Source organism: Oncorhynchus tshawytscha, linkage group LG12 (genome assembly GCF_018296145.1).
Source record: "Oncorhynchus tshawytscha isolate Ot180627B linkage group LG12, Otsh_v2.0, whole genome shotgun sequence".
NCBI classification, from domain to species: domain Eukaryota; kingdom Metazoa; phylum Chordata; class Actinopteri; order Salmoniformes; family Salmonidae; genus Oncorhynchus; species Oncorhynchus tshawytscha.
The window spans coordinates 75,181,926-75,196,488 of record NC_056440.1 but is presented as its reverse complement, the minus strand read 5'-3'; the positions used below and the strand labels follow the sequence as shown (position 1 = coordinate 75,196,488).

Below are 14,563 nucleotides of genomic sequence, written 5' to 3'. Positions count from 1 at the left end.
GACAGGCATAAGCGACCGACAACGAACACAATTGCATGTTATCGATGGCAAATTTGAATGCACAGAGATATCATGACGAGATCCTGAGACTTATTGTTGTGCCATTCATCTGCAGCCATCATCTCATGTTTCAGCATGATAATGCACTGCCCCATGTCGCAAGTATCTGTACACAACTCCTGGAAGCTGAAAATGTCCCAGTTCTTCCGTGGCCTGCATATTCACCAGACATGTCACCCATCAAGCATGTTTGGGAGGCTCTGGATCAACGTGTACAAAAGCGTGTTCCAGTTCCCGCCAATATCCAGCAACTTTGCACAACCATTGAAGAGGAGTGGGACAACATTCCACAGGCCACAATCAACAGCCTGGTCAACTCTATGTGAAGATGTGCCGCGCAGCATGAGGCAAATGGTGGTCACACCAGATACTGACTGCTTTTTCAGACATGTGAAAACCATAGTGTAGGGCCTAATTCATTTATTTCAATTGACTGATTACCTTGTATGAACTGTAGCTCAGTAAAATCTTTGAAATTGTTGCATTTATATTTTTGTTCAGTGCATATAAAGTGTGTGGGGGATATATATAATATGTATGTACTGTAGGTGTGCCTCACCATGTATGGCGAGGGTGCGTTGTCGTCAGAGATGCTGTAGAAGGAAACGTCAACGGGGAAGGTCATGTGACTGGGGCAGAAGGTTCCGGAAGCACCCACCTCGGCCGTGAAACCCTCCACCGACCCCAACGGCTCCAGGCGGTAGTTCAACACACACTCCTGTAACACCCACATGCTTTAGGTACAATGCATGTACACTTATGTGACGTGAGTGAGTGAGTGAGTGTGAGGTACCTCAAAGTTGCCCAGTAGACTGAGGCTGGCAGGTGGAGCACTGGCACTGAACAGCGGCTGAGGTTCTTCTGACTCCTCCACTCTCTTCACACACACTCTTCACAACAGAACACACAGTAGAGGGTTAAAAACGGGTTCACACACACATTGGTCGATTGATTCATTTGTTGAATCATGAGAGTTAGAGATGGCTTGCAGACCCTGCAACCCTCGGATGATTTGGACATGCACGAAATATGCTGATATCAGTCACATGACTTGAATGGGATTTGTGCCACAAATGCAAAAATATTACTATTTGGAAACAGTGCCAGGGAAGCTAAACCCAAGCATGGATTGCTGTCATGCAGTCTAAATCTGAATTTATGATTCAACATGACTAATACTGTATATTCAAACACTATCAAACCTTAATCAGCTATGTATGTAGAAGCATCATCCCCGGTCAAACGGACCTCTAATCCCTAATCCACACAGTAACCCAGCGGCCAGATCAGAGCAGAGCAGGGCCTCTGACTGTAGAGCTGGGTACAGCTGCCATTTTGAGTTGAGCCTCAGTGTCAGGCCAGTAGCAACAGTACTAGCAATACAGCCACCAGAACAGCAGATGGCAGTGTGAGAGGACAGGACAGGGCTACAGTACAGTACAGGCTTGGACTGACTGAACACTGATGTCTAGTAAGAACATAATCTCAACTACCAGTCGGCTTGCTCTCTATTGAACCTCTAAGTGGTAGCAATTGAGTTTGAGGACAAGGTTATTAAGGACCTAAATCTGACCATGGATCTATGGTGTGTACATGATGAGTCTAAATCAAATCAGACTTTAGTGGTCACATACACATGGTTAGCAGATGTTAATGTGAGTGTAGCGAAATGCTTGTGCTTCTAGTTCTGACAGTGCAGTAATATCTAACAAGTAATCTAACAAATTCCCAGCGACTACCTTATACACACAAATGTAAAGGGATGGAATATAATATATGTACATATAAATATATGGATGAGCGATGGCCGAACGGCATAGGCAAGATGCAGTAGATGGTATAAAATACAGTATACATATAAGATGAGTAATGTAGGATATGTAAACATGATTAAAATGGTGTTATTTAAAGTGACTAATGAAAACTTTATTAAATCCATTTATTAAAGTGGCCAGAGATTTGAGTCTGTATGTTGACAGCAGCCTCTCTATGTTAATGATGGCTGTTTAACAGTCTGATGGCCTTGAGATGGAAGCTGTTTTTCAGTCTCTCGGCCCCAACTTTGATGCACCTGTATTGACCTCGCCTTCTGGATGATAGCGGGGTGAACAGGCAGTGGCTCGGGTGGTTTATGTTCTTGATGATCTTTTTGTCCTTCCTGTGAAATTGGGTGCTTTAGGTGTCCTGGAGGGCAGGTAGTTTGCTCCCGGTGATGCGTTGTGCAGACCGCACTACCCTCTGCAGTTGCCATACCAGGTGGTGATACAGCCTGACAGGATGCTCTCGATTGTGCATCTGTAAAAGTTTGTGAATGTTTTAGGTGACAAGCCACATTTTTTCAACCTCTTGAGGTTGAAGAGGCGCTGTTGCACCTCCTTCACCACGCTGTCTTGTGTGGCTGGACCATTTCAGTTTGTCTGTGATGTGTACGCCGAGGAACATAAAACTTTCCACCTTCTCCACTACTGTCCCTTCGATGTGGATGGGGGGGGGTGCTCCCTCTGCTGTTTCCTGAAGTCCACGATCATCTCCTTTGTTTTGTTGACATTGAGTGTGAGGTTATTTTCCTGACACCACACTCCGAGGGCCCTCACCACCTCTCTGTAGGCCGTCTCGTTGTTGTTGGTAATCAAGCCTACCACTGTAGTGTCGTCTGCAAACTTGATGATTGAGTTGGAGGCGTGCATGGCCATGCAGTCATGGGTGAACAGGGAGTACAGGAGAGGGCTGAGAATGCACCCTCGTGGGGCCCCAGTGTTGAGGATCAGCAGTGTGGAGATGTTGTTACCTACCCTCACCACCTGGGGGCAGCCCGTCGGAAAGTCCAGGACCCAGTTGCACAGGGCGGGGTCGAGACTAGAGGTTGACCGATTATGATTTTTCAACACCGATGCCGATTATTGGAGGGTCAAAAAAGCCGATACCGATTAATTGGCTGGTTTTTAAAATTTTCTTTGTAATAATGACAATTACAACAATACTGAATGAACACTTATTTTAACTTAATATAATACATAAATAAAATCAATTTAGCCTCAAGTAAATAATGAAACATGTTCAATTTGGTTTAAATAATGAAAAAACAAAGAGAAGAAAGTAAAAGTGCAATATGTGCTATGTAAGAAAGCTAACGTTTTAGTTCCTTGCTCAGAACATATGAAGGCTGGTGGTTCCTTTTAACATGAGTCTTCAATATTCCCAGGTAAGAAGTTTTAGGTTGTAGTTATTATAGGAATTATACGACTATTTCCCTCTATACCATTTGTATTTCATTAACCTTTGACTATTGGATGTTCTTATAGGCACTTTTGTATTGCCAGTGTAACAGTATAGCTTCTGTCCCTCTCCTCGCTCCTCCCTGGGCTCGAACCAGCAACATAACGACAACAGCCACCATTGAAGCAGCGTTACCCATGCAGAGCAAGGGGAACAACTACTAGAAGGCTCAGAGCAAGTGACGTTTGAAACACTATTAGCGCGCTCTAACTAGCTAGCCATTTCACTTCGGTTACACCAGCCTCATCTCGGGAGTTGATAGGCTTGAAGTCATAAACAGTGCAATGCTTGACGCACAACGAAGGGCTGCTGGCAAAACGCACGAAAGTACTGTTTGAATGAATGTTTACACGCCTGCTTCTGCCTACCACCACTCAGTCAGATACTTGTATGCTCAGTCAGATTATATGCAACGCAGGACACGCTAGATAATATCTAGTAATATCATCAACCATGTGTAGTTAACTAGTGATTATGATTGATTGTTTTTTATAAGATAAGTTTAATGCTAGCTAGCAACTTACCTTGGCTTACTGCATTCGCGTAACAGGCAGTCTCCTTGTGGAGTGCAACGAGAGAGAGGCAGGTCGTTATTGCGTTGGACTAGTTAACTGTAAGGTTGCAAGATTGGATCCCCCGAGATGACAAGGTGAAAATCTGCCGTTCTGCCCCTGAACGAGGCAGTTAACCCACCGTTCCTAGGCCGTCATTGAAAATAAGAATGTGTTCTTAACTGACTTGCCTAGTTAAATAAAGGTATATATAAAAAATAAAAACGAAAATCGGCGCCCAAAAATACAGATTTCCGATTGTTATGAAAACTTGAAATCGGCCCTAATTAATCGGCCATTCCGATTAATCGGTCAACCTCTAGTCGAGACCCAAGGTTTCGAGCTTAATGACGAGTTTGGAGGGTACTATTAAGTTGAATGCTGAGCTGTAGTCAATGAACAGCATTCTTACATAGGTATTCCTCTTGTCCAGATAGGATAGGGAAGTGTGCATTGTGAAGGCGATTGCGTCGTCTGTGGACCTATTGGGGAGGTAAGCAAATTGGAGTGGGTCTAGGGTGTTAGGTAGGGTGGAGGTGATATGGTCCTTGACTAGTCTCTCAAAGCACTTCATGATGACAGAAGTGAGTGCTATGGAGCGATAGTCATTTAGCTCAGTTACCTTAGCTTTCTTGGGAACAGAAACACTGGTGGCTCTCTTGAAGCATGTGGGGACAGCAGACTGGGATAGGGATTGATTGAATATGTCCGTAAACACACCAGCCAGCTGGTCTGCGCATGCTCGGTGGATGTGGCTAGGGATGCCGTCTGGGCCGGCAGCCTTGCGAGGGTTAACACATTTCAATGTTTTACTCATGTTGGCCACGGTGAAGGAGAGCCCACAGGCTTTGGTAGCGGGCCGTGTCAGTGGCACTGTATTGACCTCAAAGCGAGAAAAGAAGTTGTTTAATTTGTCTGGGCACAAGATGTTGTTGTCCGCGACGGTGCTGGTTTTCTTTTTGTAATCCATGATTGACTATAGACCCTGCCACATACGTCTTGTGTTTGAGCCGTTGAATTGCGACTCTACCGTCTCTGTACTGACACTTTGCTTGTTTGTTTGATTGCCTTGCAGAGGGAATAACTACACTGTTTGTATTCGGTCATGTTTCCAGTCGTCTTGCCATGATTAAAAGCGGTCGTTCGCGCTTTTAGTTTTGTGCGAATGCTGCTATCAATCCACGGTTTCTGGTTAGGGAAGGTTTTAATAGTCACAGTGGGTACAACATCACCGATGCACTTGCTAATAAACTCGCTCACCGAGTCAGCGTATTCGTACGTCAATGTTGTTGTTTGGGGCTACCCGGAACATATCCCAGTCTAAATGTGTGTATGATGTGTGTGTGAGTTAGAGATCAGTACCTCTTCCCTGCAGTCCAGGGCAGTCCTTTACAGCTGGTCAGAGAAGAGTCCAGGTCAAAGTAACCAGTCTGAGTTCTCCTCTGAGGAACCTGAGAGAGACAACACACACATTTAATAATACAACTGTACACAAAACTTTATTGACAACATATACATCAAAACACCCAATTTAAACACTATAGCATGACAGCACACACACGTATATAATAATAATAATAACAACAACAAAAACAAGCGCCACATGAAACACACACACAACTTTAAAATGATTCCATTGTTATGAACAACCTAGTCAGCATCAACAGGAGTTTAGTCAGAGTATTCATACTATTGAGGAGAAGATGAGTCATGTGGCTCCACACTCTCTGTGTGTGTGTGTGTGTGTGTGTCTTACAGGGCTGGAGAGCAGGGGCAGGCCGGTACAGGGGTGGAAGGCCTTGGTGAGGGTGGAGTCCAGAGAGTGACGGTTGTGTTTCCTCCGACTGTTACACGGTCTCAGGGGCGAGGGAGAACGCTACGGGGAAGAAAAAAAACACACACTGGCTTTAATACAGCAATTCTCAACAACCATTTTAGACAAATGCCAAATACACTATGTCAAAGATCCTTTCTCAAAATCTCTTTGTACTGTTAATCATTTTCCAAAAGTGGTAATATCCTCTTTCACATAGGCAGGTTATTTAATTGAAGTTTCTTTGTGTTGGACAAAACAAGCCACATGGATGATATTCAACAGTGTGATGTGATTTTCTAATCAGGTGTGCTTGTCTATAGGGACACTCACCAGGACAGTGTTGGTATCTGTGCCAGGGGGTGTGGTAGCAGGACTGGGGGGGCTGGAGGACTTGGAACCTGGGGGGGGCTGGTTCTCATCCTGGAGACTAGAGGGCTGGGTTCGAGGGCTGCCCTGAGTCCGTGAGGGTGGAGTTCGAGAGACTGTCTGGGTCTGGTTGTGAGACTGAGTCAGAGGTTTCATGTGGTTCTGGATGAGAGCAGTGGTCTGGGTGTGGGTGAGCTTGGTGGTCAAGGTCTGTGCAGTAGTCTGGGTCAGGGTGGTGGTCTGGGTCACTGTCAGGGTCTGGATGGTCCTCAGGATGTTGTCTTTAGGAAAGGAGGGTCTGGGCTCCTCTTGGGGGCGGTTGGGGTGTAAACTCTTTGAGGTCTTGGCCCTGGGACTCTTGGGGCTGAGTAGTGGAGAGGCCTGAGACTGGGACTGGGGTAGAGGCCGTGGGATGACTAGAGGAGAAGACTGGGGCTGGGGTAGAGGCGGTGGGATGACTAGAGGAGAAGACTGGGGCAGGGGTAGAGGCCGTGGGATGACTAGAGGAGAAGACTGGGGCAGGATTTGGAGTCGGGGGCTGACCTGAGGGTCTTCAAGTGTTGAACAGCCGTTCTGGGCTCTGATTGGACTGTCTGTCTCTGGAGGAGCACCAGCTCTGTCTGTGCTAGCAGGTGTGTGTGAGGGAGTGTGTGTGTCATGGCTGGGTGTGTAGCCGTTGCAGTGGCCACTGCTATGACTGTTGCCGCCTCTGTGTGTGGTGTGTGTGTCAGTGCACAGCGTGTGTGTATGTGGTTTGTGTAGCGGGCTGCTGCTGCGGCTGTGTGTTGGGGACAGAGAGGGGACAGACAGTCTGTCCTGAATCAGTCTGGTAATGTCCTGAACAGCATGAGACAAGAGACTACGGTCTCTCTCTCGCTGTCGGTCTCTCAATGCCTCTCTGTCTCTCAGTGTCTCCCTGACTCGGTCTCTGTCTCTCAGTCTCTCTCCATCTCTGTCCTCTGGGAGTCTCAGTCTGCGGCAGGCAACAGGTTTCGGTGACAGCGTCTCCCTGATAATAGCCGTTGCGTTGCCAATGGGCATGTCGAAAGGGGAGGGTGGGGTGTCCTCAGTAGGCGGAGCTCCCTCTGGCTCTTTGGTCTTGCTGAGCGTGGTGTTGCCAAGGTAACTGCTCCGGACAGGGGTCTTGGTGGGGGTGTCGGGGGTGAAGAGGGCAGGGGGAGATGGGGGGCGGTCGGGTCGCAGAAGTTGAGGCGCTGAGCGATGCGGGCGATGACTTCCTGTCTCTCCTGGAGCAGCGAGCCAATCAGAGGATTGGTCTCAGAGGAGGGTCTGGGGGAGGGGCACCGCGGGGACTCTGCCAAAGAATAAGTCTTAAAGGCCCGGAGGGCTTCGGAGCCACGCCCCTTGGAGCTCTCGGCCCCGTTGACGGCCTTCCCATAATCCTCGGTGGTGTGTGTGATGTCATCGGAGGGGTCTGAGGTGAGGGCATAGAGCCACCTGACAGTCTTTCCCCGGGGGAGGGGCAGGGTGGAGGACAGCTTCCTGTGGGGGCGGGGGAGGGCCGTGGGGAGAGGGGAGGTGGTAGGGGGATGAGGTCTGCCCCTTATTGACCTGGGGGAGGTCTGATCCATTCTGGCTAGAATGACCATGGCTGTCTGTGGGGTCCGGGCCTCTCTTACTGGGCAGGGGGAGACTGGGAGGACTGGGGAAGGGGAGGCCAGAGAAAGGCAGAGCCGCTCTGTTGTGGCTCTCTTTAGAGTTGTGGCTCCACTCGTACAGAGGCGGGTTAGGGTTCAGGCCTGGGTTAAGGCTAGGTGTCTTGCTGTAGAGGTTAGGGCTGAGGTTGGGCTTAAGGCTGGGGGTCTTGCTGTAGAGTGGGGCCAGGGTCAGGCCGGTGTGTATGCTACAGGCCAGGGTGGGGTAGGTGGGCTGACGGGGGAGTGACTGGACCCTGAGCCTCAGGGCAACACTCTGAGACACGTTAGGGACAGGGAACAGGTGCTCCGCTGGGGGCTGGGAGAACTGACAGACACACTCCTCATCTGCTGCACTGATCCTTTGGGACAGAAACACGCAGGCTTATAACTTGTGATCACATCAAATTATTTAGTTCATTTTGGAAAATATTTTATGATCAACATTCAGTAACGATATAGAAAATAATGGGGAAGTCGTTAAGAGGTTCTTAGTGTATTCTTGTGTGTGTTACCTGTAGAGGAAGGTGTGTGTGTGTGTATTACCTATACAGGATGTTTCGGGGTACAATGCCGTGAGAAGCACTGAGCCAGGCACTGAGCTGGGAGAAGAAGACGTAGGAACGAACAGCCAACAGCAGAGTCTTCTCCTCTATAAACCGATCACCGCTCCTAGAGAGAGACAGGGGGGAGGAGAGAGAATCAGGCCTTTACTTGGCTAAGGCTAAGGAAATTAGCATTAGCAACGATGCCAATGCCAATTTTTTTCATGGTCAGTCTTCGAAATATACAATATAGAAAGAGTGGGAGGCCCCGGTGAACAACACCAGTCTCAACGTCAACAGTGAAAAGGCGACTCCGAGATACTGGCCTTCTAGGCAGAGTTGAAAAGAAAAAGCCATATCTCAAGACTGGCCAATAAAAAGAAAAGATTAAGATGGGCAAATACACAGACACTGGCAGAGGAACTCTGTCTAGAAGGACAGCATCCCGTAGTCTCCTCTTCACTGTTGATGTTGAGACTGGTGTTTTGCGGGTACTATTTAATGAAGCTGCCAGTTGATGACTTGTGAGGTGTCTGTTTCTCAAACTAATGTACTTGTCCTCTTGGTCAGTTGTGCACCGGGGCCTCCAACTCCTCATTCTATTCTGGTTAGAGCCAGTTTGCGCTGTTCTGTGAAGGGAGTAGTACACAGCATTGTACCACACAGCGTTGTACCAGATCTTCAGTTTCTTGGCAATTTCTCACATGGAATAGCCTTGATTTCTCAGAACAAGAATAGACTGACGAGTTTCAGAAGAAAGTTCTTATTTCTGGCCATTTTGAGCCTGTAATCGAACCCACAAAGGCTGATGCTCCAGATACTCAACTAGTCTTAAGAAGGCCGATTTTATTGTTTCTTTAATCAGAACAGTTTTCATCTGTGCTAACATAATTGCAAACGGGTTTTCTAATGATCAATTAGCCTTCTAAAATTATAAACTTGGATTAGCTAACACAACGTGCCATTGGAACACAGGACTGATGGTTGCTGATAAATGGGCCTCTGTACGCCTATGTAGATATTCCATTAAAAAAAATCTGTAATTTCCAATAGTTACAATAGTCATTTACAACATTAACAATTTCTACACTGTATTTCTGATCAATTTGATGTTATTTTAATGGACAAAAAAATTTGCTTTTCTTTCAAAGACAAGGACATTTCTAAGTGACCCCAAACTTTTGAACGGTAGTGCATATACATGTTTTCTGTTTGATACGGCGGCAAAGTGGAATATTCCAGTTTTTGCATGTGCCACTAGCTCAACCTAGTCCTGACAAAAAGTGTGTGTTGTGTGTACATACTGTTGTGGTGCAGGGTGTGTACATACTGTCGTGGTACATGCTGCAGTGTGTGTACATACTGTCGTGGTACAAGCTGCATTGTGTGTGTGTGTGTGTGTGTGCATACTGTCGTGGTACAGGCTGCAGGGTGTGTGTGTGTGTACATATTGTCGTGGTACAGGCTGCAGTGTGTGTGTACTAGAAGTCGACCGATTATGATTTTTCAACGCCGATACCGATTATTGGAGGGCCAAAAAAAAGCCGGTACCGATTAATCGGCCGATTATATTTTTGGGATGTATTTATTTATTTGTAATAATGACAATTACAACAATACTGAATGAACACTTTGTTTTAACTTAATATAATACATCAATCAAATCAATTTAGCCTCAAATAAATAATGAAACATGTTCAATTTGGTTTAAATAATGCAAAAACAAAGTGTTGGAGAAGAAAGTAAAAGTGCAATATGTGCCATGTAAAAAAGCTAACGTTTAAGTTCCTTGCTCAGAACATGAGAACATATGAAAGCTGGTGGTTCCTTTTAACATAAGTCTTCAATATTCCCAGGTCAGAACTTTTAGGTTGAGGTTATTATAGGAATTATAGGACTATTTCTCTCTATACCATTTGTATTTCATATACCTTTCATATACCTTTGACTATTGGATATTCTTATAGGCACTTTAGTATTGCCAGTGTAACAGTATAGCTTCTGTCCCTCTCCTCGCCCCTACCTAGGCTCGAACCAGGAACACATCGACAACAGACACCCTCAAAGCATTGTTACCCATCGCTCCACAAAACCCTTGCAGAGCAAGGGGAACAACTACTCCAAGTCACAGAGCGAGTGACGTTTGAAATGCTATTAGCGCGCACCCCGCTAACTAGCTCGCCATTTCACATCGGTTACACCAGCCTAATCTCTGGAGTTGATAGGCTTGAAGTCATAAACAGCGCAATGCTTGAAACATTGCGAAGAGCTGCTGGCAAACGGACGAAAGTGCTGTTTGAATGAATGCTTACGAGCCTGCTGCTGCTCAGTCAGACTGCTCTATCAAATATAAATTATAACATAATAACACACAGAAATAAGAGCCTTAGGTCATTAATATGGTCAAATCCGGAAACTATTATTTTGAAAATAAAACGTTTATTCTTTCAGGGAAATACGGAACCGTTCCGTATTTTATCTAACGGATGGCATCCCTAAATCTAAATATTGCTGTTACATTGTACAACCTTCAATGTTATGTCATAATTATGTACATTTCTGGCAAATTAATTACGGCCTTTGTTAGGAATAAATGGACTTCACACAGTTCGCAATGAGCCTGGCGGCCCAAACTGCTGCATATACCCTGACTACTTGCACGGAACGCAAGAGAAGTGACAATTTCCCTAGTTATAAGAAATTCATGTTAGCAGGCAATATTAACTAAATATGCTGGTTTAAAAAGATATACTTGTGTATTGATTTTAAAGAAAGGCATTGATGTTTATGGTTAGGTACATTGGTGCAACGACAGTGTCCTGCGCTTGTTAAATTATCACCCGTTTGTCGAAGCAGGCTGTGATTCAATGAGAAATTAACAGGCACCGTATCGATTATATGCAACGCAGCACATGCTAGATAAACTAGTAATATCATCAACCATGTGTAGTTAACCTGTTGGTACTAGGGGCAGTATTTTCATTTTTGGAAAAATAATGTTCCCAAATTAAAACGGGATATTTTGTCAGGACAAGATGCTAGAATATGCATATAATTGACAGCTTATGATAGTAAACACTCTAAAGTTTCCAAAAATGTAAAAATATTGTCTGTGAGTATAACAGAACTGATGTTACAGGCGAAAGCCTGAGAAAAATCCAATCCGGAAGGGACTCATCTTTTGAAAGCCCTGCGTTTCCGATGCGTCCCTATTGAGCTGTGAATGCCCTATCAACCAGATTACGCTTTCTACGTATTCCCCAAGGTGTCTACAGCATTGTGACGTAGTTTTAAGCATTTATGTTGAAGAATACCCGTAGGCGGCTTCATTGCGCAAGTGGTCACCTAATGCTCCCAGAGAAATTCTTGCGTAAAATACAGAGGTAGCCATTATTCCAATCGCTTCTACTGAGAAACCAATTGTCCCGTTCGATATATTATCGAATAGATTTGAAAAAAAAAACACCTTGAGCATTGATTATAAACAACGTTTGCCATGTTTCTGTCGATATTATGGAGCTAATTTGGAATATTTTTCGGTGTTGTTATGACCACAATTTCCGGTCGATTTCTCAGCCAAACGTGAAGAACAAACGGAGCTATTTCGCCTACAAAAATAATATTTTGGGAAAAAAATGAACTTTGGCTATCTACCTGGGAGTCTCGTGAGTGAAAACATTCCGATTAAATCGGTCGACCTCTAGTGTGTACATACTGACGTGGTTATAGGCTGCAGTGTGTGTGTGTGTGTGTACATACTGTCGTGGTACAGGCTGCAGTGTGTGTGTGTGTACATACTGTCGTGGTACAGGCTGCAGTGTGTGTGTGTGTACATACTGTCGTGGTACAGGCTGCAGTGTGTGTGTGTGTACATACTGTCGTGGTACAGGCTGCAGGGTGTGTGTGTGTGTGTGTGTGTGTGTGTGTGTACATACTGTCGTGGTACAGGCTGCAGGGTGTGTGTGTGTGTGTGTACATACTGCTGCGTGGTACAGGCTGCAGGTGTGTGTGTGTACATACTGTCGTGGTACAGGCTGCAGTGTGTGTGTGTACATACTGTCGTGGTACAGGCTGCAGGTGTGTGTGTGTGTGTGTACAAACTGTCGCGGTACAGGCTGCAGGGTGTGTGTGTGTGTGTGTGTGTACATACTGTTGTGGTACAGGCTGCAGTGTGTGTCGTGGTCTGTCCAGGCTGCAGGGTGTGTGTGTGTGTATATTGTCGTGGTACAGGCTGCAGTGTGTGTGTGTATATTGTTGTGGTACAGGCTGCAGTGTGTGTGTGTGTGTGTGTGTGTAGATTGTCGTGGTACAGGCTGCAGTGTGTGTGTGTGTGTGTGTGTGTGTATATTGTTGTGGTACAGGCTGCAGTGTGTGTGTGTGTGTGTGTATATTGTTGTGGTACAGGCTGCAGTGTGTGTGTGTGTGTGTGTACATACTGTTGTGGTACAGGCTGCAGTGTGTGTGTGTGTGTGTGTGTGTATATATAGTCGTGGTACAGGCTGCAGTGTGTGTGTGTGTGTGTATATGGTCGTGGTACAGGCTGCAGTGTGTGTGTGTGTGTGTATATATAGTCGTGGTACAGGCTGCAGTGTGTGTGTGTGTGTGTGTGTGTGTGTGTGTGTACATACTGTCGTGGTAAAGGCTGCAGGGTGTGTGTGTGTGTGTGTCCACATACTGTTGTGGTACAGGCTGCAGGGTGCGTTTGTGCGTGTGTATATTGTCGTGGTACAGGCTGCAGGGTGTGTGTGTGTGTGTCTATATTGTCGTGGTACAGGCTGCAGTGTGTGTGTGTGGCAGTTTGTGTGTGTGTGTGTGTACACATACTGTTGTGGTACAGGCTGCATGGTGTGTGTGTGTGTGTGTGTGTGTGTGTGTGTGTGTGTGTGTGTGTGTGTGTGTGTGTGTGTGTGTGTGTGCACATACTGTCGTGATACAGGCTGTAGGGGGTGTGTGTGTGTGTGTGTGTGTATTGTCGTGGTACAGGCTGCAGGGTGTGTGTGTACATACTGTTGTGGTACAGGCTGCAGTGTGTGTGTGTGTGTGTGTGTGTGTGTGTGTGTACACACACTGTCGTGGTACAGGCTGCAGTGTGTGTGTGTGTGTACCCATACTGTTGTGGTACAGGCTGCAGCGTGTATGTGTGTGTGTGTGTGTGTATTGTCGTGGTACAGGCTGCAGTGTGTGTGTGCGTGTACATACTGTTGTGGTACAGGCTGCATGGTGTGTGTGTGTATATTGTCGTGGTACAGGCTGCAGTGTGTGTGTGTGTGTGTGTGTGTGTGTGTGTGTGTGTGTGTGTGTGTGTGTGTGTGTGTGTGTGTGTGTGTGTGTGTGTGTGTACATACTGTCGTGGTACAGGCTGCAGGGTGTGTGTGTGTGTGTGTGTGTGTGTGTGTGTGTGTGTGTGTGTGTGTGTGTGTGTACCCATACTGTTGTGGTACAGGCTGCAGTGTGTGTGTGTGTGTGTGTATATATTGTCGTGGTACAGGCTGCAGTGTGTGTGTGTGTGTACATACTGTTGTGGTACAGGCTGCAGTGTGTGTGTGTGTGTGTATATATAGTCGTGGTACAGGCTGCAGTGTGTGTGTGTGTGTGTGTGTATATATAGTCGTGGTACAGGCTGCAGTGTGTGTGTGTGTGTGTGTGTGTGTGTGTGTGTGTGTACATACTGTCGTGGTAAAGGCTGCAGGGTGTGTGTGTGTGTGTGTCCACATACTGTTGTGGTACAGGCTGCAGTGTGTGTGTGTGTGTGTATATATAGTCGTGGTACAGGCTGCAGTGTGTGTGTGTGTGTGTGTATATATAGTCGTGGTACAGGCTGCAGTGTGTGTGTGTGTGTGTGTGTGTGTGTGTGTGTGTGTACATACTGTCGTGGTACAGGCTGCAGTGTGTGTGTGTGTGTGTGTGTGTGTGTGTGTGTACATACTGTCGTGGTACAGGCTGCAGTGTGTGTGTGTGTGTACATACTGTCGTCGTACAGGCTGCAGGGTGTGTGTGTGTGTCTATATTGTCGTGGTACAGGCTGCAGTGTGTGTGTGTGGCAGTTTGTGCATAGTGTGTGTTTGTGTACATACTGTCGTGGTACAGGCTACAGGGTGTGTGTGTGTGCGTGTGTGTACACATACTGTTGTGGTACAGGCTGCAGTGTGTGTGTGTGTGTGTGTGTGTGTGTGTGTATATATTGTCGTGGTACAGGCTGCAGTGTGTGTGTGTGTGTGTGTGTGTGTGTGTGTGTGTGTGTACACATACTGTTGTGGTACAGGCTGCATGGTGTGTGTGTATATTGTCGTGGTA

The 14,563-nt window shown here is 46.3% G+C and overlaps 1 protein-coding gene across 1 annotated transcript in view; it reads right to left on the bottom strand.

Annotated features, from left to right (window-relative positions):
- fam214a (family with sequence similarity 214 member A) overlaps nt 1-14,563 on the bottom strand; it is a 41,203-nt gene that overhangs the window by 2,493 nt on the left and 24,147 nt on the right. Inside the window, 8 exon segments of the mRNA XM_042331066.1 lie at nt 620-778; nt 854-950; nt 5,250-5,338; nt 5,644-5,763; nt 6,034-7,244; nt 7,247-7,549; nt 7,551-8,086; nt 8,271-8,396. Coding sequence (XP_042187000.1) covers nt 620-778; nt 854-950; nt 5,250-5,338; nt 5,644-5,763; nt 6,034-7,244; nt 7,247-7,549; nt 7,551-8,086; nt 8,271-8,396 — 2,641 coding nt within the window.